General features: G+C 46.7%; 1 protein-coding gene across 5 annotated transcripts in view; it reads right to left on the minus strand.

Annotated features, from left to right (window-relative positions):
• The window catches only part of GAB2 (GRB2 associated binding protein 2), a 179,983-nt gene that overhangs the window by 57,765 nt on the left and 99,222 nt on the right, over window positions 1-22,996 (minus strand). For 4 of the 5 annotated variants that reach the window (XM_073335669.1, XM_073335690.1, XM_073335685.1 and 1 more), the window contains one exon: window positions 11,298-11,598. In XM_073335669.1, coding sequence (XP_073191770.1) covers window positions 11,298-11,598 — 301 coding nt within the window. Of the gene's footprint in view, window positions 1-11,297; window positions 11,599-12,106; window positions 12,146-22,996 lie in introns of those variants that run through there. The other variant, XM_073335677.1, reaches the window with a different exon arrangement.

The following is a 22,996-nucleotide window of genomic DNA, read 5'->3' on the forward strand; positions in this document are numbered from 1 at the left end:
ATCCATATTGGAACACCCCCCAAATTTTGGGGATGTTTTATAGCCAAAGCTAGATCCAAAATTCACAAATTCCTCCCCTCTCCCCCCAAATCTGATCTTTGGAATGTTCAGAAGAGTGATCTCCACTTAACTTAGCAGCTGGAAGTGTTGACTGGTAAAGGGAGACAGATTACAAAGAAGGTAGGTAAAGAGGCTGCGTTATACTGGTGCATGGTATATATGATACAAAAGGGGAAGAAGTCAGCCAATCACTGGCGTCTAAATGGAAGTGGGCTGATTTTCAGAGGTGCTGTGCACCTGCGAAGCAAGCTGAAGCCAGCTTCCATTGACAATGCTATAAATCAATGGAAATTGTGATGCTCCATGCCCCAGAAAGTCAGGCCGATTTTATTTAGGTGTCTAAATACGAAGCTAGGTTCTAAGTGTGAAAATCTTTGGCCTTTACTCTTTCGTCTGCCAAAAGGCCCTTGACAATAAGAGCCGAACATTCAAACACGGGCACAGTGCTGCAACTGCAAACAATGCAAGGAGGCTCGTGGCACTTACCAAAGCATGTATTACTAGTCTGCAGGTCCCCAATGCGGGCATGCCAGCTGGGTAAATGTACTTGCACCCAGGTGACCAAATAATGATAGGGACACAATGGGACCATACGCATTTTTCCATGTCCACTTGTTCTGCTCCCTTTTGAAAAACAGGCCGTAATCTGCTGTGTATGTAATCTACCCTTGGCCACCACCCTTCAAACCACGCATCTCATATCACCCAGTGCCCTGCATCATGAGTGCGAGCATGAAAAGAAATGAACATGTGCCAGGCACAAAAGCAAGGAAGTAGTTGGACTTCACTGCAGCTGTTAATGTTTCCCCAGCATTTGAATTTAGCTTGGCCGCACGAGAGGCAACAGCAGCAACAGAGCAAGGACTCCGCGGGAGTTATTTTTCTTCCTGTCACTGCTGTCCTTCCCAGAACCCCTCGGAAGCTGCTTTCTTTCATATGGGTTAGGTATGAGGGTGGCATTTCTGAAGGCACTGACCGTCAGGTATTCAAGGGAGGCTATAAATGGAAAACAGAGGAGGCTCCGTCTCCATCCATTGAAATGTTCAAACCTCTCCCGGATTCTGAAACCTTCTACCAACCTTGTCCCACCTACTTCACACCCCTCCTTCTGCTCTGCTAACAGCAGCCTGCTTGTGGTCCCTCCATGCATCCTCTGTGCTCTTCTGGACGAGTCTTCCTGGATCTCTTAGCTGTATCTATTCCCTGTCTCATCTCAAGACTCATTTGCAAAGATATCTTCATCACCATTATTATTAGTTAACATTCATAATACAACCCCACTGAGCTAAATGACAATCCCTGCCTCCCAGAGCGTACAGTCTGAAAGACAAGACCGAGGAGGCGGATGAGACAAACAAGTGGGTGAGTCGGCAAAGATGAATTAGCACAGACTGGCCGTGTTTGTAATTCTTAGCCAATCAGGTTCAGTAATTAGGGTTTGTCACCTACTAGGCTTTTACCAGACAGCAGTTTCCCGCACGTGTCGAGGCAGAGGTGAGGTGTGAGGACTTGGAAAGAGGATGAGGGGGTGGTTAGCACAGACTGGGAGACCGCCCTATGTATAAGGGGCAGTTTGGGAGAAAGAGCAAAGGTGTTTGTGGGAGAAACTGTGAGGAGCTCATGTAGCCTGTGTGGGGCTTGTAACTGAATTAGTATCGCTTAACCCCTACTAGTCATTGCCCATCAGAGGCTGCCCACACTGGCTACATAAGAACTCAGCGAGTGCCAGTCAGCGTCTGCTCAGCGCAATGGCAGGTGAGGAGCCAGCTATTATCATTATGCAGCCCTCAGTATTGCCAACCCAGATTGCTCAAAAATCAGGAGTTAGGACCTCAGAATTCACGTGTGTGAGATTTACCCTACAATATATTTGGGATCATTGTTATAGACCATCTGGTTTCAGCCATTAGGGGTCACATTTTTCAGCCTTTACTCTGCAACCATGAGGGCTAGAGACATACTTCCTTTTTTAGTCAAAGCTTAGAGTCTCACACAATCACATGCCTCTGGGAGCTGGAGGCTTTAGAAAAGTCACCAAATACTGTGAGGAAACTTGGTAACACTGAACATTAGCATAGAGAGGGAAAGTGACTTACGCATGCGCTCTCTCTCTCTGCCTAGCCCATTGGTGAAATGCAGCCCACTCGGACTGGGCTACAGCGGCTGTTTCCATACGCTGCTATGGGACAGCCAGTGAAGAATACCATATCCAGCTGGAAACAGCCATGGGTTTATTCAAGATAATCTCACAGGCCCTCGCAGAAACTCCTAAGAAGAAGAGCATCCAGCTTCCAGATCATACAGACAAGAAGGAAGGAGAGAGAGACAGTAATTTCTGCTGGGGATGCTAGAGCAGGAAGCTACCAAAACTTTTAGTTTAATGCACAGTGGGACTGAAAACTTCTTAATTTTTCAGAGCAGAAACAGCTCCTGACATTTTTAGGTTACATCTGTACGTAGCTAAGACCATGGTGTTGTGAGGAGACACAGCCCAACAAGAAGAGTCCGGTATTCTCGGCTCTCCTTGATCGGAATGCCCTGCCCTTTGAGCTGGAGGACCAGCTTAAGGCAGAGCCCTGCACTGTGCTCTGGCATCAGACCTTCCTCAGTGACTCAGACTAGCTCTCCTTGGAGTCAGTGGGAGCTTTGCCATTGATTCTGAATGGCTGCAGGCTGTGGTCTTCAGCCTGCCTGTGAGTGCCCATGAGTTCTTTTAGACAAAAGAGCTGCTGTTGCATTTCTGTTAACAACCTGTCTCACCTGGACAGAAATGGCTTCAGATGCTGTGCTGCCCAAGAGCCCGATCCTACAAGCCCTGCCCATGGGAGTGAACTTTGCTCATCGATTTCAATGGGACAGCTTGAGGGCTGGACACTATTGCTTTCACAGGCCAACTCTCTCCCCATTAATCGTCTCCTTGTTCCCAGCAGTGCCAGCAAAAGACACTCAGTCTCCCCATGAAAAGTGAATGTTAGTTTCTGGCTGTGATGTTCAGTGAGACAATAAAAGCACAGAGAGTTCTTCGAGTGATTGAGCTGACCTTTAATTCAAAATGCCATGACGTTAACACTGAAGCTTTAGTGTCGGGATCGTAGGTAACTTGGGAGCCTTCCATCTCTCTCCCAACCTCATCTCAGCAGTACTTGCTGTTGCATGCAGAGCAGGGGGAGAAACCCAGGCATGTGCCCTTCTGAAAAGATAACACAAGGCAGAAAACCCGGGTTCATTCAGACTAGTTCTTGGTGTGCCTGGCCTTTTATTCCTAGTGTTGCCACAGTCTCTGCAATAAAACCAGTGGAATGTCACAAGTCGGAGGGTTTGGGAAAAGGACATCAACAGATGACAGGACAATGTGGTCAAGAAATAAAATCACATGTAAAACCCCTCCAACTCTCTTTAATTGTGTTACTTCATTATTAAAACTGACCGGGAGAGGTCACTGCTCCTAAATTCAGACTAATGTCAAAAATTAATCTTAATCTCCCAAACCCCTACTTTTTCTCTCCTGGAATCTGATCCTTAGACTTGGGGTAGGAACCGTATCTCCTTCCATTAATGTATTATTATTGGTTTCAGAGGAACAGCCGTGTTAGTCTGTATTCGCAAAAAGAAAAGGAGGACTTGTGGCACCTTAGAGACTAACCAATTTATTTGAGCATGAGCTTTCGTGAGCTACAGCTCACTTCATCAGATGTTTTTATTATTATTGTTATGGTTTATATTACAGTAGAGCTGAAAGACCCGATCTGAGATCCAGGCCTCCTTGCACTACGCACTGTACAAATACATTGAGGGAACAACTGTCTCCTACTATCTAAATAGGCAAGAGGCAGGAATTGAAACAGAGGCAGAGGAAGGCAAAGTTACTTGTCCAAAGTCACACAGTAAATCGGTACCAGGTCTGGGAATAGTACCCAGGTTTCCCAAGTCCTAGGTCAGTGCTCTGCACTGGTCCAGTCTCTCTCACCATACAGTATCATGCATACTCATGGCCACTTATAAAAAGTGAATAAGTTAGATCTCCAGATACATATTCAAAGAAAATTAAACTAGGCACTTGCATCCCCCCATATATGCAGAATACAACTTGGCTGGGTTTTGGATGGAGCCCTCATGTGATCCTAAAGAGGGTTAATGACACAAGAAATATCTTTAGCAAGACTCCCCCCCACCCCTCCCAACAAACAGAACACATGAGAAAGTACAGTTCACAGCTGAGATCAGGCTGCCTGCCCACTGGGGCAAGGGAAATACAGATGGTTAGAAATAGAATAAAATAACAATGAGCTTGTATTTCTTCAGCAGGCCATGTCCAAGTGTCCCTGGGAGTCCTACTGAAGTATAGCAATGAATGACTTTCACATAAAGGAGGGCGGTATAGTCTAAAAAGTACCAGCATAGGTATGGAGTGAAAACCAAGAACCCTTACCATAAAATGTACAACAAATGGTATTATTCCATGCTCCAAAACACCTCCTGTGGCATCCCACACATGCTGACTGTGCACGCACATACCCCATAAAATGAGAAAGGGAACTGTCGCAGGGTGACTGACCTCATTGGGTCCAGCCCTATCTATGCCTCATTCAGCCTGCCTGGGGAAAACTGTCACAGCCAAATGACAGGTAAGTTATGTGGCTAAACCAGTTGTGGCCTGATAATAAAGGAGAAGCCTCCAGAGAGGCAAAGGAGGAGTGAGGGCGGACAGCTCAGAGAGGAGGATGCCTGCCTGGCCCCAGAAGGAGGACTGTGAGCCCTCTGAACCGAGGGGAAGAAGAGGCGTACTGTGAAGTAGAGCTGGAAACTGGCTACAAGTGGGCTGGGGGAAGCTGGTCCTAGTCACAGCACAGGCCTCAAGCAGGAGAGTGGTGGGACTTCTGAACCAAGGAGAGGAACCCTTGCCTTAATCACAACATAGGCACTAATCAGGAGAGCTGTGGGAATCCTGAAATAGGAGAGGAAGCATCTGGGTGTGAGGGCCCAAACTGCCTGTATTTAGAACAGACTTAATAAGCAAGACCCCACAAGGGGAATTGTACTTTAAGTATCTTGGTGTGTGTGCAAATTATTGCAAGACCCTGATGACCCTAAGTTAAGCCCCATTGGACCAGATCAGCAGCTAGCAAAAATCAGCAAAACTCCAGGGTCTTGGCCTTTGGCTACACCCATTTACACCAACTGAAAATATGGTGAAATGATTTTGACCTAGGTTAAGGAGAGTCTCCCGGGGTCCCTGGCAGGGACCCTAGACACTGTGGCAGAACAGATAATAATAATTTCACGAGTGTGTCAAACTGAGGGCCAGAGAGGTCAGATGACCTGCCCAATGTCACTGAGTGCATTAGAGAAGTGGAAGAGATCCAGGACACTCCCAATGCTGTGATCTAACCACTAGCTAACATTCCCACCCATTGAATCGTGATTTACTCATCATCTCCAAGGGTTCTGCTGCTAGTCAATCGGATTAATGATCAGGATTTGTTCTGTATCAGCGAGCACTGTCTGAGCCCAGAGGAGGATTTCAGCTTACTTCCAGTGCTACATAAATCAGGGTCTGTAGCAGAGATGGAGGAGGTGGCGGAGGTGTGGTCAGGGAAGGCTGTTTGTTCTACTGGATGGGACACAAGGTTGGGAACCAGGAGACCTGGGTTATTTCCAGTTGGGATCAGACTTTTCTATGGCCTTTGGTAAGTCCCATGACCTCTCTGTACCATCAATCAGTGCAACAAATGGAGCTAATGTGCTACACAGAGTGAGTGTAGCAAAAATAGAACTGTACTGTCTTCCTCCCCCTAAATCTCTGCTGTCTCGCGAACTGTGCGCTGTAACAGTTCTCACTGTATGTCAGCTCATCATTAAGTAGGGTAAATTTGGTATGGGTTTGATTGTGCTCTAGGATGGATTAATCAGGCCTGAGACTGGGATGAGCATCATAAAGCTTGCACATCACAGTGTTGCATTGCATTCAATGACCTATTGTGATGCAAATTCTGTGTTCTTCTGGAGTGAAGGGCCCAGGTCCATGGGCAGAGATGGAAGAGCTCAAAACCAGAACTTGGCTCCAAATAGCCAGGGGATCATTGTGCACTGGCTTTCAGTTAGCAGGTGTGGTGATTACCAGGTGCAGTCTGGGGTTTATTTTGTTTTTTTTAATAGCACCAATGCAGCTTTAGTGGAAGCTCTGAATAATTCCATGGTGCAATCTGAATTTGAACATCTCTTTTCTAACGCATTGGGATGTGTCAGCTGAGGTTGACACTGCAGACCATCAGAGCCCTTTTTAAGACTGACTCAGAAATTGTGCTTGGCAGCCTAGCACTCCATTGAATGGCTTCCTTTCCTACAGCATTCACCAATAGCTATTTTGTGTCAAGAAGGGATTTTTGTTCCTCTTCTGCTGATGTCACTCCAGGGTCCTTCAGGGACCTACTCGTGGACCTCTGCAGTTTAACACTCCTTGTGCTCCCTTGGGGGTGAGTTTATTCGTAAGCACAGGCTTGTTTTTCACTATGATATCCAGACTTATATTTCGCTTAAGTCCAGTATTGATTCTGCTATCTCTGGCTTGTTTTGCTAAATAGAAAAACTCTGGCTGCAATAAAATTTCTTCCAGCTTAATGCAAGCAAAACAGCAGCTCCTGTGATCGGGTCTGCTCTAGCTCTTGAAACAGGTGTCTGCCTGAATCCTGATGGCCATGAAATTATCATCAGATGGGGATGAAATTTATTTAGCCTAAACTTTCTTTGTAAATTTATGTTTGCAAGATTATCGAGGGTTCTTTATACCACTCATACACAATCATTGCCAAGGTGACATCCTGTTTCATGCGTCAGCCGCTGAAGGTTGGGTTTGTGCTCTTGTGACGCTTTGTTTGCTATCCTGCCTGACAACCTTTTGGCAGGGTTTTAGTTTGTGCAGATTGCAGCTGCTCCATTATTGACCAAAATGAATTAAAGTTAGATACTATTATTGGTTGCATTATTACGATAGCGTCTATGAAGCCCAAGTAACCATCAGGGCCTCCTTGTGCTAGACATGTAGTAAAGAAGATAGTCCTTGCTCTGGAGACCTTACAATCTCTGTATCAGATAGGATGCATGAGGTGGAAAGAAAGGACAAATGGTGTGTGTGTGTGGGGGGGGGGGTGAGGCATGAAAACGATGAGGTAACAATTAAACAGTTTTACAGAAAAACAGTGGTCTCAACTCACCACTTGCTTACATAATGCCATAGGGGAGTGATAATGTAGTCATCACAATAGAGGTAGGTTTTAAGGAGGATTTAAAAGAGGATAAGGTGGTGGTTTCATGATTCCTGTGGGACAAAGTGGAAATTTTTGGTAATATTTTTATGAAGCTTATGTGTACCTCACTTTCCCCCTATACTTTGCATTGCTACCTGGGGGGAAACAGGATTAAGTCTGCTCTCAGGGCAGACCAAGCGACATAGAGTATGTCTACACTACCACGTATGTCCGTATAACTTATGTCACTCAGGCGTATGAATAAGCCACCCTCCTGAGTGACATAAGTCACTCTGACCTAAGCGCTGGTGTGGACAGCGCTATGTTGGTGGGAGAGATTCTTCCGCCGACATAGGTACCGCCGCTCTTTGGGGATGGATTAATTCAGCTGATGGGAGAGTTCTCTCCTGTTGGCTTAGAGCGGCTATACTAGAGAGTTTAGAACGGCGCAGGTGCATCGATGTAGCCATGGCCTCAGGTGCGTGCGTGTCACCCAGCTGTCTGAGCAGGCTGAATGGGTCAGTAAGAGGACTAGCTGAGGCCAACCCATAGCCATGGAAAATGCAAGAAGACCATTGGAAACCCCAATAGCCAGAACATTGACACACCTAGCAATCAGTGACCCAGAGGAAGGGGCTTTTCCCCACCTCTCAGCTGGGGTTGTGAACTCAGCATGAACGCACAGGACCGGGAAGTGACCGGCAGGGAATAAAGAATTGATTTCTGAAAGAGGCTGGTGGCTGTCTCCTGAGACTGACTAAGGAGGTCAGAGAGAGAGCGCGAGCCTGACATGGAATTCACCTCAGCTTGGCTGGTGAATTGCTTTGGCTTGACCAGAATGGCCTATGCTTTAACTTCAATGTCTCTGTGCTAACCTAAGGGCTTCCAGTGTTGTGGGCCAGTTGACTAATACATCCTACTCTGTTTCGAAAATGCTGCTGAGATGTCAGTGCAAACGCTTGCTGAGGCACATTAGTCTCTCAGGAGTGGACATGTCTCTGCCAGGCGTCCAGCTCAGTTGGACTCATGGGGCAGAACTGAAGGTGTGAAGCAGGCGTGCTGGGGCCAGAGGCTTGAGGAGAGGAGGTGGTGAGGCTGCGGGACCTACTCTGAAGGAACAGTGGACGAGAAGCTGGATATGAGTCAACAGTGTGCCCTTGTTGCCAAGAAGGCCAGTGGCATTTTGGGATGTATAAGTAGGGGCATAGCCAGCAGATCGAGGGATGTGATCGTTCCCCTCTATTCGACATTGGTGAGGCCTCATCTGGAGTACTGTGTCCAGTTTTGGGCCCCACACTACAAGAAGGATGTGGAAAAATTGGAGAGAGTCCAGTGAAGGGCAACAAAAATTATTAGGGGTCTGGAACACATGACTTATGAGGAGAGGCTGAGGGAACTGGGATTGTTTAGTCTGCAGAAGAGAAGAATGAGGAGGGATTTGATAGCTGCTTTCAACTACCTGAGAGGTGGTTCCAAAGAGGATGGTTCTAGACTATTCTCAGTGGTAGCAGATGACAGAACGAGGAATAGTGGTCTCAAGTTGCAGTGGGGGAGGTTTAGATTGGACATTAGGAAAAACTTTTTCACTAGGAGGGTGGTGAAACACTGGAATGCGTTACCTAGGGAGGTGGTAGAATCTCCTTCCTCAGAAGTTTTTAAGGTCAGGCTTGACAAAGCCCTGGCTGGGATGATTTAATTGGGGATTGGTCCTGCTTTGAGCAGGGGGTTGGACTAGATGACCTCCTGAGGTCCCTTCCAACCCTGATATTCTATGATTCGGAAGAGTGGGATCCCTTGGGTTCTGCCACACTTGGGGTTCCTCCAAGAGACTGTTTAGAAGCTGGGGCATAGCACCAATCCTGCAGATCTGTGACATCCTGACAGGGAAGTGGTCCCCAAACTTTTCTTGTCGCACCCCACCTTATCCCTGTCTGTGCCCTGCCTGGGAGCTGAAACTGGGGCTGCAACTGGGGGCGGGGCTGAGGCCGGGAGTGGAGCCGCAGCCGGGGGCCGAGGCTGGGGCCAGGGCTGGAATCCAGGGCTGTGGGTGCGGGCTGAGGCTGGGGGCTGAGCAGGGCTCCCTCTCCATTGCCTGTGGGGGCTGGCTCAGGCCCTGCTGTGCTCCCCTAAATATTCCTCCATGCCCCCCTAGGGGGGCGCACCCACAGTTTGGGGACCACTGTCCTTAATCTATAATCACTGGCAGTGGACTCAAGGCAGCATCGTCTCTGAAATTCATCTGCCTGCTGCTCTTTGGTTTAGCTGGTTCAACAATCCTGGCTGCCACTGTACCCCAAGATATGGGCCAGAAGTTGATTGTTATATTAGGGCTCCCCAAATGTCCTTAGGTCAGGGTTAGATATGTACCCAAAAGGCATTCACCGTGCAGGGGACAACAGCAGATATCATAAATAATAATGGAATTGGGAGACACTCGCAGAAACCCCCTGGCTGCTGCCAGAGTATCTCAGCCTGTGCCCCTTTCCAGACCGCACTGCCTTTCTTCCAGCCTGGCTTACATTGCCCTTTTAGCTGCCTGCATTGTTTGGGAACCTGAAGGGTTTTGTGGCATGTTTTCACCATGCAACAGATGTTGTGCCATGTGACACTGAAAAGAAACATCCCTGCTCAGCGAGGACATGCGGGAAACACTGACAGGGGCTCTGCTGTCACTGCAGGTCTGTGTAGACGCTCTCTGGGCAACTCAGAGAAAACCAGCAACACTGGCACAAACCAGAAAACAACAGTATTGTAAAAAGAAAAGAAGTACTAGTGGCGCCTTAGAGACTAACCAATTTATTTGAGCATAAGCTTTCGTGAGCTACAGCTCACTTCATCGGATGCATTGTGTGCATCTGAGTATGCCTTTAGTGCTGGTGAATCAAATGTGACTCTCCTGTTACACAGAACAACACCAGTTTTTACCTGTCAACTGCTGCCAGTGTCTCGCCTGGGTCCGACAGGTACCATGTTTAGGGATGGGTAAGTAACTGATTCCCCTTGACCCAATCACTCCTTGGCTAAGTCTGCCAACTGCAGAGGTGGGTTTTGTGATGTGGACAGGACACAGTGTTTCTTGGAGAATCTTCCCCCATCAACCTGCCTCCTCCATTTGATCCCACCCATGTCAATCAGCTAAACGAAACCTTTGAAGGAGAGGACGTCCCACTGCCAAGTCCCAAAGCCCTTGAAGAGACTGCTGACAATGACTGAGAATGTAGAAAATACACCTGAGAAGGCTCAAACATTGGACAGAGAGGTAGAAAGATGGGAAAGCAAAAATCTTACAAATGGTGTGTTCTACTGCATGCCATTCTGAACTACCTGTTTCGTTACATCTCATCTGACTTAAACCATTAAACCTCCCTGACTTCTCAAAACCATGCTGTCAGTTACATCCTAGCTATCTATGGTTTTATAAGGTCACCATGGTATGGAAGTGCCTTTCTGATGGGAACTGAAGCATGGAGAGTGATTCTGTGACTTGCCTAAGGTGACCTGGGAAGCCTGTGGCAGAGCACTTCAATCTCAAGAATCCCAAGTCAGTGCCTTTAACCACAAGACCATCCATTACTCTGCCACTGAAGAAATGACCAACATCAGCTCCTGGAAATGGCAAGCTGAACAAGCTTCAGTGTTGGGGAAAGTATGGAAGACAGAAAGCTACAGGGAGAATTAATTAGGGAGCAGGCAGGATCAGTGCTTGCTGCCATGCTGTGGAAGTCAGAGAAGTGCTGGAGGGCTGGGAGGAATATGGAACTCCTGGGGTGGGGAACACTGGAGAAAACTTCCCATTTTGAAATTAAAAGGTCCGTTCCTGCTCCCATTGACATCAGTGGGAACAGAAACAGGGCTCAAGCCCTCTAACTCACACTCCAATCTAACAGAGAAGCTGGATTCCCAAGGGGAAGAGTTTGGGTCTAGCCTCCTTTCTAGAGCACAGTCTGACATGTGAGGCCGTATTTCATATTCCAGACATAACTCTCACTGTACCTGCATTCTCCTCAGACTGGTTGAAGCCACAGATCTGGCAGATACTGCGAACCCACTTGTTCATGTCCTCCTCTGTCTCGGCCACCAGGTAGAAAGTCCTGTCGCTGGTCTTGATGTCGAAGACGTAGCTGTCCTGCAGCTCCTTCTTGTTGAAAGTCAGCCCTGCGTCCACCTGCTCACAGAAGTTGAGGTTGATCACACGCAGAGGCTTCTTGGAGTGGTCATTCTTGTAGTATTCCAGGACGTCCGGGTCGCCGCTCATCCGACCACTGCGCAGGAGGAACCAACGTTTCTTCCACGCCTGAGGACCAAAGAGAAACAGTCTTATCCCTCCGAGAATACAGAGACCCCACTGGCCAGCATTCCCCACCACGCGAGTCCCTTAAAACTGCACCAGGGAACACATGGCAGCATTGGGCAGGCAGTGCGATTGAACTGGGAGACGTAAGTTATCTGACAGAGTGGTTATGGGTTGATCCTGAGAGGTCCTGCCTCGCTCATCACACAATGGGGCCCCAAGTGACTTGCCAAAGACCACGGAAGGTTTCCAAGTCAGGACTAGAATTTAGGAAGTCCTTGATCTCACTGCTCCATTCAGCTAAGTGCCCCATGAATGTCTTGTTCTCTCTGGCTATGTCTACACTGCAATCATGGTGTCTGCCACTCATGGACAAGCCTGCCCAGAACCCTAGGTAGTTACTTGGGTGCTAGCCTGTGCTGAAGTCCATGGTACCACGGCTTCACTGCTCCGCTGCCCACGCTAGCTAGGTTGAAGTTAGCTAGGGTACGTCTACACAATCTACACTCACACCCTGTGACTGCAACATAGTCATACTCTCGGTGCCAAGTGATCTGCGGGAAGACATTAGCAGCAATAATCACGATGAAACACATTTCAGTAATGCAAAAGCATCGCATTCCCTTTGGACACAATGCCCCAGGGAGGCTGCCTTTCTTAGACATCTCCGAGATGCATTCTATCGAGGCTTTACAGTAGCAGGGTATGCGTCAGAGAGCTGCCTATCGCATGCATGTTTAAATGCCAGTATTTGAGAGGCAAACAAAGCCAACGTGAAGCTGCTGTTTTTTAATATCGGGAATCGTGCCAGGAAGATCTGTGGAGAATCCAAGCTTCACTTGTTTGCAAAATCTTCTGTTTCCTGAAATATATCCAATTCCGTAGCAAAGAAAATGTTACTGGTTCTCAAAGAACCATCCCTGTCAAGGCTACTTCCCTGAACAGCCTCTGGGGATTTATGGTGCCCTAGGCAAACTGGAAAATAAATGTGACTCATGACCCCCCGATCGCTCACGTAATGAACATTTTGCCGCCTCCAATATTTTCCTCCCCTAAGCAAACACCTGTTTTGTATGTAGGAAAGTGCTGGCTGAGTGAGACACGTTTGAAGGGCTGGTTTTCAGATCATATGCCTTTTGCCAAGAAGCACATGTGTTTGCAGCATGCATATTGGCCCGGCTGCTGGAGGCAGAGAGCAGGAATTAATCTGTGACCCGAGCTGGAATTTAAAAACCCCAAAACAAAACTAGGCTGTCACGTTAGCTCTGAAGCAATCTTGTGAAACATGCTCTGAAGAGACCGGTGTGCAGCCTGCTGCTTGGGCTTGGAGGATGCCTGACAGGATTACTTATATTTAGTGTTTTCTAGCAGGGCTAAATTGTGGCTGTAAACAATAGTCTTTCTGGGGAGGCAGTACGGAAGTCCCCCAGTCCAGCAAGAGCTCATCTGATTCCAGCCCAATTTTGCAGACACTGTTGCTTTGTATAGAGTTCCTCTAAGCGCTGGGTGCTCATCCCAGCTAAATAAAATCCATGAGAAGCAGTGTGATCTCATGGCTGCAGCCCAGTTTGAGGACTCCTAAATCCAAATCCTGATTCCCTCTGTGGTCTTGGGCAGGTCACTTACCCTCTCTGTGCCTCAGTTTCCCCTTTCTGTGAGAGGGGAATAATAATCCTGCTTTATCCAGCTCACAGGAGTTCTGGGAAGGTGGATTTGCTCATCTTTGTATGTCACTTTGAACATGCAAAATAAGTGCTAAATATTACGATTAACAGAATTTAAACCCAGATGGGATGATTGTGATCCTCTAGTCTGATCTACATAACACAGACCATAGATTTCATCCAGAGATAGACCTTCTGAAGTTTGTCCAGTGCTATCCCCACATACTTCTGTATCCTGTTGCTATTATAAAATGTCACGGCATTAAGAAAAGCACTTCAGGAGAGGAAATAATTGATTTCTGGCTCCTCCTTAAGATTGTATGCTATGATCTTACAATGTGGTGAACTCAGCTCTCATGGAGTCAGTCAGCACCAGTAGATGCTCAGCACCATTCAGTCTGGCCTGTGTGTGGAGTCACCATGCTTGGAAGTAGAGTTAGGCTCAAGCTGCAATGTCTAACTCCAGATCCAGGGCAGATGGAGGGTTTTGGTTTGGCTCATTACAGAGATACACTCCAGCTGTGGAGTTCAGATCTCGGTCAGGCTGCTCTGACCTCTTTGTGCTGCTCTGGCTGGATCTGGACAGCTGAGAATTTTTGTTGCATGGGGGGAGGTCTCAGTCAGCTCCAATGCATGGGCATATTGGGAAAGGAGGGGGTATGGATCTGATTAGCGCATGGTATGCTTCAGCATCTCCAACTAGACCATTGCCAGCTGACATAGGTTACAGTAGGTCATAGACTGCTGTAACCTAGCCTGGAGCTGGTGTGGATTGTCCCAGAGAATCAGGGAGCCATAACCAGCTCAGTGATGGTCTCCTCTCCCTCACTTACACTGAGTGGATTGTGGTGCAGGAGAGAATCCAGGCTCTAAGTTTGAACTTCCCTAAGGTTCAGGGGTGTTTGGATCCATGTCCCAGTTTGAGACCATGCCTCCTTGGGAGTTTCAGAGACTTAACCAGCTGTGAATTCTGTTCTGTAACAAATCTGTATTAAACCTTTCTGAGTGTGTTCTTCCCCTGGAGGTACACATCCTGACACCTGTCTCTGTTAGTATTCATGCGTGTAGGAAAATGTTGGGCCAGATTCTTGACTGGTATAAACTGATGCAGCTCCCTTGACTTTATTGGAACTCTGTGAGTTTACACCGCCTGAAAATCTATCTCTTCCTCTTCAATCAGTTGCATTAAAACCATTTACATCATACATGCATGAAGGAGAAGAAACGTGTTTGTGAGAGATAAACTTGGTGTCAAACTTGCATTGCATTGACAAAGCTGCATTTGTTGATAAATGGTTTATTGCAGATAGCTCGCTGACCATTTGCCAAGCTAAGTAGAATTGTTTTCATTTTGTTCCTGAGGTTCACATACTTTTTTGTTGAATAAATGTCAGTTTTATCTATAAAAACCACAGGCAGTGAACACAAACTCACCCAAAATATTTTGTTTAACAGGCTAAAAGAAAAAAATATAGGCACATACATAACAAAGCCCATGACCACATGCATTCTGGACAGCCCCAGTGCTGCCTTGTGATATTTGGTGGCTCTTTTTTAAAGCCCCAGCTCTTGGAGTCATAGTAATCTCAGCTCTCATTTTTAAAAAAGTTAATTTTTAGCCCTCATGGTTATGGAGAAAAGCTTGAAAATGTGAACCTTAATGGCTCAGAAGCCAACAGGCAAATAAAAAGAATCCCAAATTTATTATTTAAAAAAATTCATAATTTTAAACCAATCTCATGATTTTTGAATGCTTGGGATTGGCCATGCTGCAGACACAATGCATCATCTGCACGGATTGAACTCAAGTCCTCCAGCACCAAAGGCCTAGCCCAGGGCCTGAGGTAAGATATTAATTACCATACGTACTGGGTGGCAGAATCTCGCTCTAAAGATTTCAAATAAATTTGACCCTGCTGGTACCCAAAACTTGTCCAACCAAGGGCCACTTTGGTGGCTTGCCAGGAGCCCAAAGGTTGAACCTAATTTCCATAACATGGAGGAGATTGCAGCCACCGTCATCTTTAATACAGGGATGGAAACTACAGCTCTGATCATGCAATGCTTCTGATCTGAGTGACCTATTGAGATGGAACATCACTTGCTGGGACCTGTAGTAGGCTACATAGCCATATAAATGATGAGGGTGATTATAGTGTGCATGATAGAATTCTCTGCACCTTGGCCGCTACTGATCTAACCCAATTACATGCAGCCAGCGAAAACAAGAGTAAGAGAAAGGAAGCAGAAGTTTTAATTGGAGGACAGGCACTAGGTTGTATATAGTCTGTCTATCTTAGAATGATAGAGGAACCTAATCATGCTGGTATCTAAATATTGCCAGGGCAGAACTGGTACCAGCATCATGAGAAAACAGGAGAGGTACATCGAAAACCAGTCTGGAATAGTATTTGCTTTGGCAGCTGTCGTGTTATCCCAGCAAAAGGAAACTATGGCCACAACCCTACATGGCTGTGTATTCATAATAGATAATAATACTTCACACTTGAATTACATCAGCTTTCATTTATCAACACCCCACTGATAAGAAAGTTGTGTCCATGTCACTTATATTGGAAGCAATTCAGGCCAGGGACCCAGTCTTGTCTTTGCTGATAATGAATCATGAATAATGATTGTACTGTAGCTATAAATAAATAATAATAATAATTAATAATAAAGGCAAAAACATCACTCAGTACACTGGAGATGATGTCAGTTATAGGAGATGTGCTGTGAGCCAGCCCTTATCAGGCAGTGACTTAGAAACTGATAGCATCAGCTGGTATAGAATTCAGATTGTCTTCTCCAGAAGCAAGGAAAGGAGGGTCTTCCTTAGCTGTTATAGCAGTACAGGACTCAGCAGTGCTGATTTCATCCAGCAGAGGACAGTGGCGCACATACACACTGTACATCTCAGAATAGCACGTACTGTGTCCACTTCATTCTGGTCACTATTGTAGTGCATTCTGGAAGGACTGTTCTGGTATTTAGACTAGCTCTGTGAGAATTCAGTGACCCAGTTAAGAAAGAGAAACCTCTGCAGACATTTCTCTGAACAATCAGATTTTCACTTGTCTTCTTATAAAGACTTATAAATAGCCTTTGTTTGCTTCTCCAAGATTTGTAACCTAATTAGTTTTGCGCTAATTCTCAAACTGGCTGTCGATGCCAGGAAACCAGGCACAGTACAATCTTACAAATGCAGTGGAGCAGCGAATTGTTTAGCAATACACAGCACACCAGGCTGGCTTTCAGATTTCAATTAAGCTTGGAAAAAATCACAATCTTCTCTTTGCCATGACTGCTATTAGAGGAACTAAATATATAGATATGTGTATGCACGCCCCATCTGCAACCATTACAGAAAAAACCGAATAGCTCTTTTTTATCTCCTATTTCTGTGGTTCTATAGTAACAAGACAACACGCCACTGTCCCCTACAACAGCTTTCTATACTTGCAAACATTTATCCCTTTAGCCTAGCTCCATGAAGAGAACACTCCATTAGCTTCTGGGTAATAATACTTAGCACTGAAGAGCCATAGGTCTCACACCACTATACTGGGGGATTATTATCCCCATGTAGTACATGGAGAAACAGAAGCAGAGCTGAGTCCAGAATTCTGGTGTACCCTAAGCATTCAAAAATCATGACTCAGCCCCCCCCCCCAAACCATGACATTCTTTTTTAAAAGATTTTTAAAAAACCCAATACATTTGGGTTCTTGAAGAAGAAGAAGAAGAAAGCTGAGGTTCTCACATAATCATTTGACTCCCAGACCTGAGGCTTTAATTAAAAACACCAACTAGCGTGAGATACGGCAGCACTAGAAAGAGAATTTCTCATCATCACTGATGTCAAACCCATTACAACTTCTCCACTACTTTGTTCTGTATCTTATCAATGGACAAACCCATCCAAAGCCCCCTGCAATCAATTTGAACACAACCTCAGATTGTTGGTAAAACCTGCTATCTACTCATACAAAGAGAACATGGCCCTGCATGTGAATCTCATTTATTCTTTTCAGAGTAGCAGCCGTGTTAGTCTGTATTCGCAAAAAGAAAAGAAGTACTTGTGGCACCTTAGAGACTAACCAATTTATTTGAGCATAAGCTTTCGTGAGCTTCACTTCATCACTTCATGTAGCTCACGAAAGCTCATGCTCAGATAAATTGGTTAGTCTCTAAGGTGCCACAAGTACTCCTTTTCATTTATTCTTACAAATCAGTTTATTGCAGTGTTGTTGTAGCTGTGTCGGTCCCAGGATATTAGAGAGACAAGGTGGGTGAGGTAGTATCTTTTTTCAGACCAACTTCTGTTGGTGAAAAAGACAAGCTTTTGTGCTTACACAGAGCTCCTCTTCAAGTCTGTTGATATTTTTACAGAAGGAGCGGTTTGCAGTTTCTGTGTAACCTAATCTAGCTCGGCATTCATAATGCTCATCACCATGGCTACTACACTGTACTCCTCCTAGTCAAATTCCTTTAAGTTACATTTTGTCCCCACCAGCTAAAGAGCAATTTATCAGATTTTACAGGTCTAGTGGGAACTAATGCCTTGTGTCAATTGTCCTTGGAAGGGAAAACGATGCCTGCATTGAAGTATCATAAAAGCAAAGGCTTTGATGCTTTAGAGTCTGCTCTAAACCCCACTGAATGTCAATGGGAGCCCTTCCATTGGCTTAATGGGATCAGGCTAGATGGATAATGGGCCAAACACAGAGGGAATATAAGTGAGATTCCTTTGTGCTTATTCCAGGCCTGATTTAATTCCCTTTGAACTTTGGGGTGAGTTTTTCCACTAACTTCAGTGGAGCTGGATCAAGCCCTTAGGCTCTGAATTTTGCCCATTGTGTCCATCGTGAGTGAAGTGTCCATAGCAAGCAGAGGTGATACAGTTTTCCTGCTGGTCTGTTTGTGGGAATCATTCTTTCTGATAGGCTGAGGAGGGATCTTTCTCCTACTTCTTTGTATTTTGTACAACAAAGTCAAGGAACTTCTGTTTCAATTTCTCCCCCGTTACATTCTTTGCAAAGTTATTTCTTGAGTTTCCATTGTGCCTTGTGGCTTCAGTATCTGTTTCCACCGTGTGAGCATTCAGACTGTGTTTTCTAGGCGAGGGCCTTTGCTTTGAGTATTTCACTGGTGTAATGTAGCCTGCTTGAACGAAGCCTCTCTGAAGTGTTAAAGAGCAGTATCATATGCTGCCTTTTTAGGTTTGGCCCGGTGTGTTGAACAGTTAATTTATCTGGTTGTTTCATGGGGCTGGAGGTTATTACTGTTCAGATTTAGCTACCTTAGGTTTTCTTAGAGCACCCCAACTTCGTCGTGTCTGGGAGAGATGGGAAGGGAAAGAGTGGGGTGAAGTGACTTGCCCAAAGCTCTAGGATAAAGACCAGGATTGACAACTTGGCCTCTCTGGCACAGTGGAACTCTCTGCCACAGCCAGCTCCTGGTATTCAGAGCCAGAGTCCTCAGTGACAGGACAGGAGTCAAGAGTCAGCTGGGTTGGGATAGCAGGAGATCAGAGGCAGGAGACAAACCGGAGATAGGAACTACAGTGAGGACAGGTCAGGATACCAGGGGGTCCAAGGCTGGAGACAAAGTGTGGAACCACAAGTCAATCTGGGTCAGAATCCTAGTAATTCAAACCAGGGAAGCGGGAGCAGGGAGCAGATAGCAGGGGTAGCAGGAAGCACAAGATGCATGCGAACACTCCATAGCAGAGTGAAGCCTAGTTGTACACACCGCTTCCTTTTCCTGCTGCTGGCTTCAGTAGGGCCAGCGGGCCAATCAGCCACTCTGGGAGTCTGCCAATCAGACCTCGGGGTGGAGCCTCACACTGGGGCTGGGCTTCGGGGCCTGAGCTAAACTATTGCTAGCAGGGTGGAGGACTGGAATGGGGCTGTGCCCATGGCCCTTGCAGGGCTGTGTTCAAGACCCCTGGGCTGTGACACTCCACGATAAGAATAAAGCTCATCCACGCAGGAGCTAGAGCTTCTTCGGGGACTGTCTGTAACTGTGGAACAAATTCCCCCCATGAGCTAAGGACCTTCCCCAGCTGCCCTACTTTTTGCTGCAAGTCCCAGGTGTGCTGCTTTGACCTTGCCTTCTCTCATGTGGATACATAGCAATGTGTATATTTAAACACAAGCCCCTACCAAACCAACATCCAGGAGACAGGATGAGAGAACAAACGACAGGTGACAGAGGCATTGTCACGTTGCTCAGTGCACGACTGGAAGGAGCTCAGATACCACAGGAATGAGTGCAGCATAAACACCTATAGAGCACAGAAGATGGGCACACAGCACATCAGCCAGGAAAAGAATGCAGCCCTTTGAAATCCCAGTTTTGTGCTCTAGCCACTGGCCCACACTGTCTCTCACTAAAAACATTGCCTGTTCACAGTTTTGTTTTCAATTTTCCGATTTTACTTATTTCTGGTCCCTTCTATTTCCAGCTTGAAACCTTTGCCTGCTTCCATTTCCCCAGCTATACCAGAGCCTCTCATTTCACTCCCATGTAGTTTGATCCAAGGGTTAAATTTGTTCAATAGCTTGCTTTTTTTTTTTATGGTGGAGTAGGGCCAGTAGCTTAACAGCTGTAAAATGATGTTTGTGTGGCATAAACTTCCACTGTGTGGTCCTTTGTTCATATCAGGCATCTTCTCCACTAAATTATGGCTGTTTAATGGCCTTTAGATCATTTTAAAATATTTTGATTCCGCATACCTTACTTCTTTTTAAGGCAATTCAAGAAAAAAGAAAAAAATAACAAAGACCTCCCAGCACAATGTATTCATCTGAGCCTCTGATCATCAGGATGATTACTTAATTGTTACATGAAGACCGATCTGTGCCTACTTTAAGAGGATTCTACTGAACCTCTTAATAGAGGAAGGACATGTTATCCCTCAGAGAACTGTCCAGTTTCCAGATGGATGATACTTGGAAACTGGCTGTTTTATGGGTTTGAGGCCAGATCCCCAGCAAGTGGAAACTCCGCTGGTTTTATGGGCCGAGTGCTCTAGGCTGGGGGGTGCTTTATCCACAGACAGGAAAAGATTTGTCTGAGGCATGCTTGACTGAGTGAATGAGGAGGATTCCTGGCAGTGGGTAAGTAGACTGGGTCAAGAATCTTGCTGCCTCGCTCTCAGGGACCTCCTTGGTGTGCTCCCCATGTGACCTGTCACCGACTGGACAATCAGATTGTGAACTGTGCAACAGGGAAGTAGGGAGGGGGAGCTGGATTTTGGAGGAAGATGTCTGTGAAGAGTGGGTGCAAAAAGCAGATACCTGGAGGCTAAGAGGAAGGAGGCAGCGGTACAGGAAAGAATGTTTGCAAGAGAGGGTGTGTCTCTTGGATAGGCAGTTTAGGAGAGAATCAGGGTGTTTGTGGTAAGGGTACAGGTGAGGGAGGCAAGAGGAGCCAGCTGAAGCACACTTATCCTTAGTGATTGTGGGGTTAATGCAAGTGTACACTTTCCACTCTGAACACGAGGTAGGTAATAGCTTGCCCTGACACATTCAGCGTAGTACATTGCCTTCCCTGCCCGTGTCCTAGTTGACATGAAGGGGGAAACTGCAGCAAAAAGATGCTGATAGCATCGAAGCCGGGCATTCAAACTGCCTTTTACTGGTGAGGCAAGGAATTCACTGATAATTATTCAGTCACAGCAATTGCTGATAAGAAGGCCATGGCTATGGCCATTATAAGGAAACAAATTTGATCAGAGAGGAGAGCATGTGCTCTGCTTAGGGGGCAGAACGTGGTTAAATGAATGGGTCCACCTGATCCAGGCACTGTTTCCACCCATACATGTGGTCACCAGAATTGCCAGCATGGCCTTCACTGCATTCAGGGCTTGAGTGTCCTGCCCTTACCACTGGGAGCGTAACCCACTTTAGGACTAGACCATGGGCCTTTGTCCCCCTTGTGGCACATAAGAGGTGTGTGATTCTGCTGCAGCAGGCAACTAAGGGACTTAAGGATAATACTGGCTCTATCAAAATCAGTGGGAGTTTTGCTGTTGGCTCTTCCCACCCCCTCCCACCCCTTTTTTTTTTAAGTCAAGCAGTGGTGGAATTACTTCTGGCTATCTTTTGCCTGGTGTGGAGAACTGGAACCTTGCCAACGGCCTAGAAGGATGGTATTGTGCTCTCACTTTAGAAGGGGAAGAGGTGGTGTGGCAAAGGTAAGAGCTATAGGCTGATCTCCTTGTTGTCCATGCCAGGGAAGGGGTTTGCGCATGTTCTGCTTACATGTTTGGAGCCCCTGCTACATTGGAAGCATCGCCCCCAACAGTCAGGCTTTACGAGGAATAGGTCCACATTAGACGCCATTTTGGCCCTCTGCTTGTTGTCAGAGATACAGCGTGAGTTCAGGAAGCCCCTTCATGTGACCTATGTCACGCTTAAGGCTGGGTTTGATTCAGTTGACCGAGTCGTGCTATGAAAGGCCTTAAAGGGTGTGGGTGTCCCAACCACTCTGCTGGACTTGATTAGCGAGCTGCATAATGGAACCACTGCCCGTGTACATCTGGGGGATCGGATGTCAGCACCTTTTAAATCAGTATCTGGTTTCAGGCAGGGCTGCGTCTTGGCCCCGGCACCCTTTTGTCAGGCAATGGATTTCATAATGCGGCATATCTTGTGTGTGTGTGTCTGAGGAGCCTCTTGAAGTTCGTGTCTCACAGGGAGCTGAGCACATTGTCAACATGTAATGAACCCTATAAAAGGAGGAATAACCCAGCCTATAGGGAACTGGCAAGGAGCTGGGCCTAGTACGGCCTAGGACAGTCATTTCCCACCTCTAGATGCCATGGGCTGGATTCTGATCTTTCTTATACTAGTGTAAAATCAGGACCAACTCCACTGACGTCAATAGACTGATAACCAGGGGAAAACCTAGCACAGGTGGGAGGAGAATCAGGCCCTATGGTCCCAGGTCTATATGAGTAGACAACAGTGAAGAGAAAGAAATGGGGCTCCAAATCCAGCCTGCTTTCACCATGACTGCTGGCCCCTAGCTCTGTAGTTAATGTGCACGTAAATGGTTTTGTATCTGTACGAGTCTCCTTTGCAGCAGCCGCTAATACCCCCTCCTCGTTTTCATCCTGTGTCTGTCACAAACCCCTTCACATAAAGGGACTAACACCCCATTAAACGCATTCAGCCCACAGCCACTGGCCTAGCAGCTTGGCAGAAAGCAGAACTGACTGCGTTTCCCCTGCCAGAGGAATTCACTCTCCAGTGATGTGCTGGAAGAGCCTTGACGCGTCTAATGGGATGCTGAGCAGCATGACTTGGGGATGGGGGAGAGGAGTTGAGGAGTTCGAGACGTGTCCGCAGTGTCACAAGGAGGCAGTGGGTCAGTGGTACAGCAAAGGGAATGTGGAAATGGCTCCCCAGATTTCCAGCTCCATCTGCAGAGGTGAGAGGTGGGAAAACACAGCTCTGGGGCAAAGGCAGGGCATTCAATCCTTGAGAGCTGCTCCCACTGCCTTCTAGGGACTCTGACACTGCCACGCTCCAAAAGGAACAGGGTACGGCCACTTCTCTGGAGGACAGGTCACTGCTTGGAGGGTGTGGATGTAGTTAAAGGGGAGGACAGTCAGGTGAGCCTCCCCTCCATCCTTGGTGCGGAACACTATAAAGACTCACTGGAGAAGACATAGCTAAGGCAATGACTGGGGTCAATTCCCAGAGCTGCCACAGACACCCTGAATG

This window comes from Lepidochelys kempii, chromosome 1 (genome assembly GCF_965140265.1).
Source record: "Lepidochelys kempii isolate rLepKem1 chromosome 1, rLepKem1.hap2, whole genome shotgun sequence".
NCBI classification, from domain to species: domain Eukaryota; kingdom Metazoa; phylum Chordata; order Testudines; family Cheloniidae; genus Lepidochelys; species Lepidochelys kempii.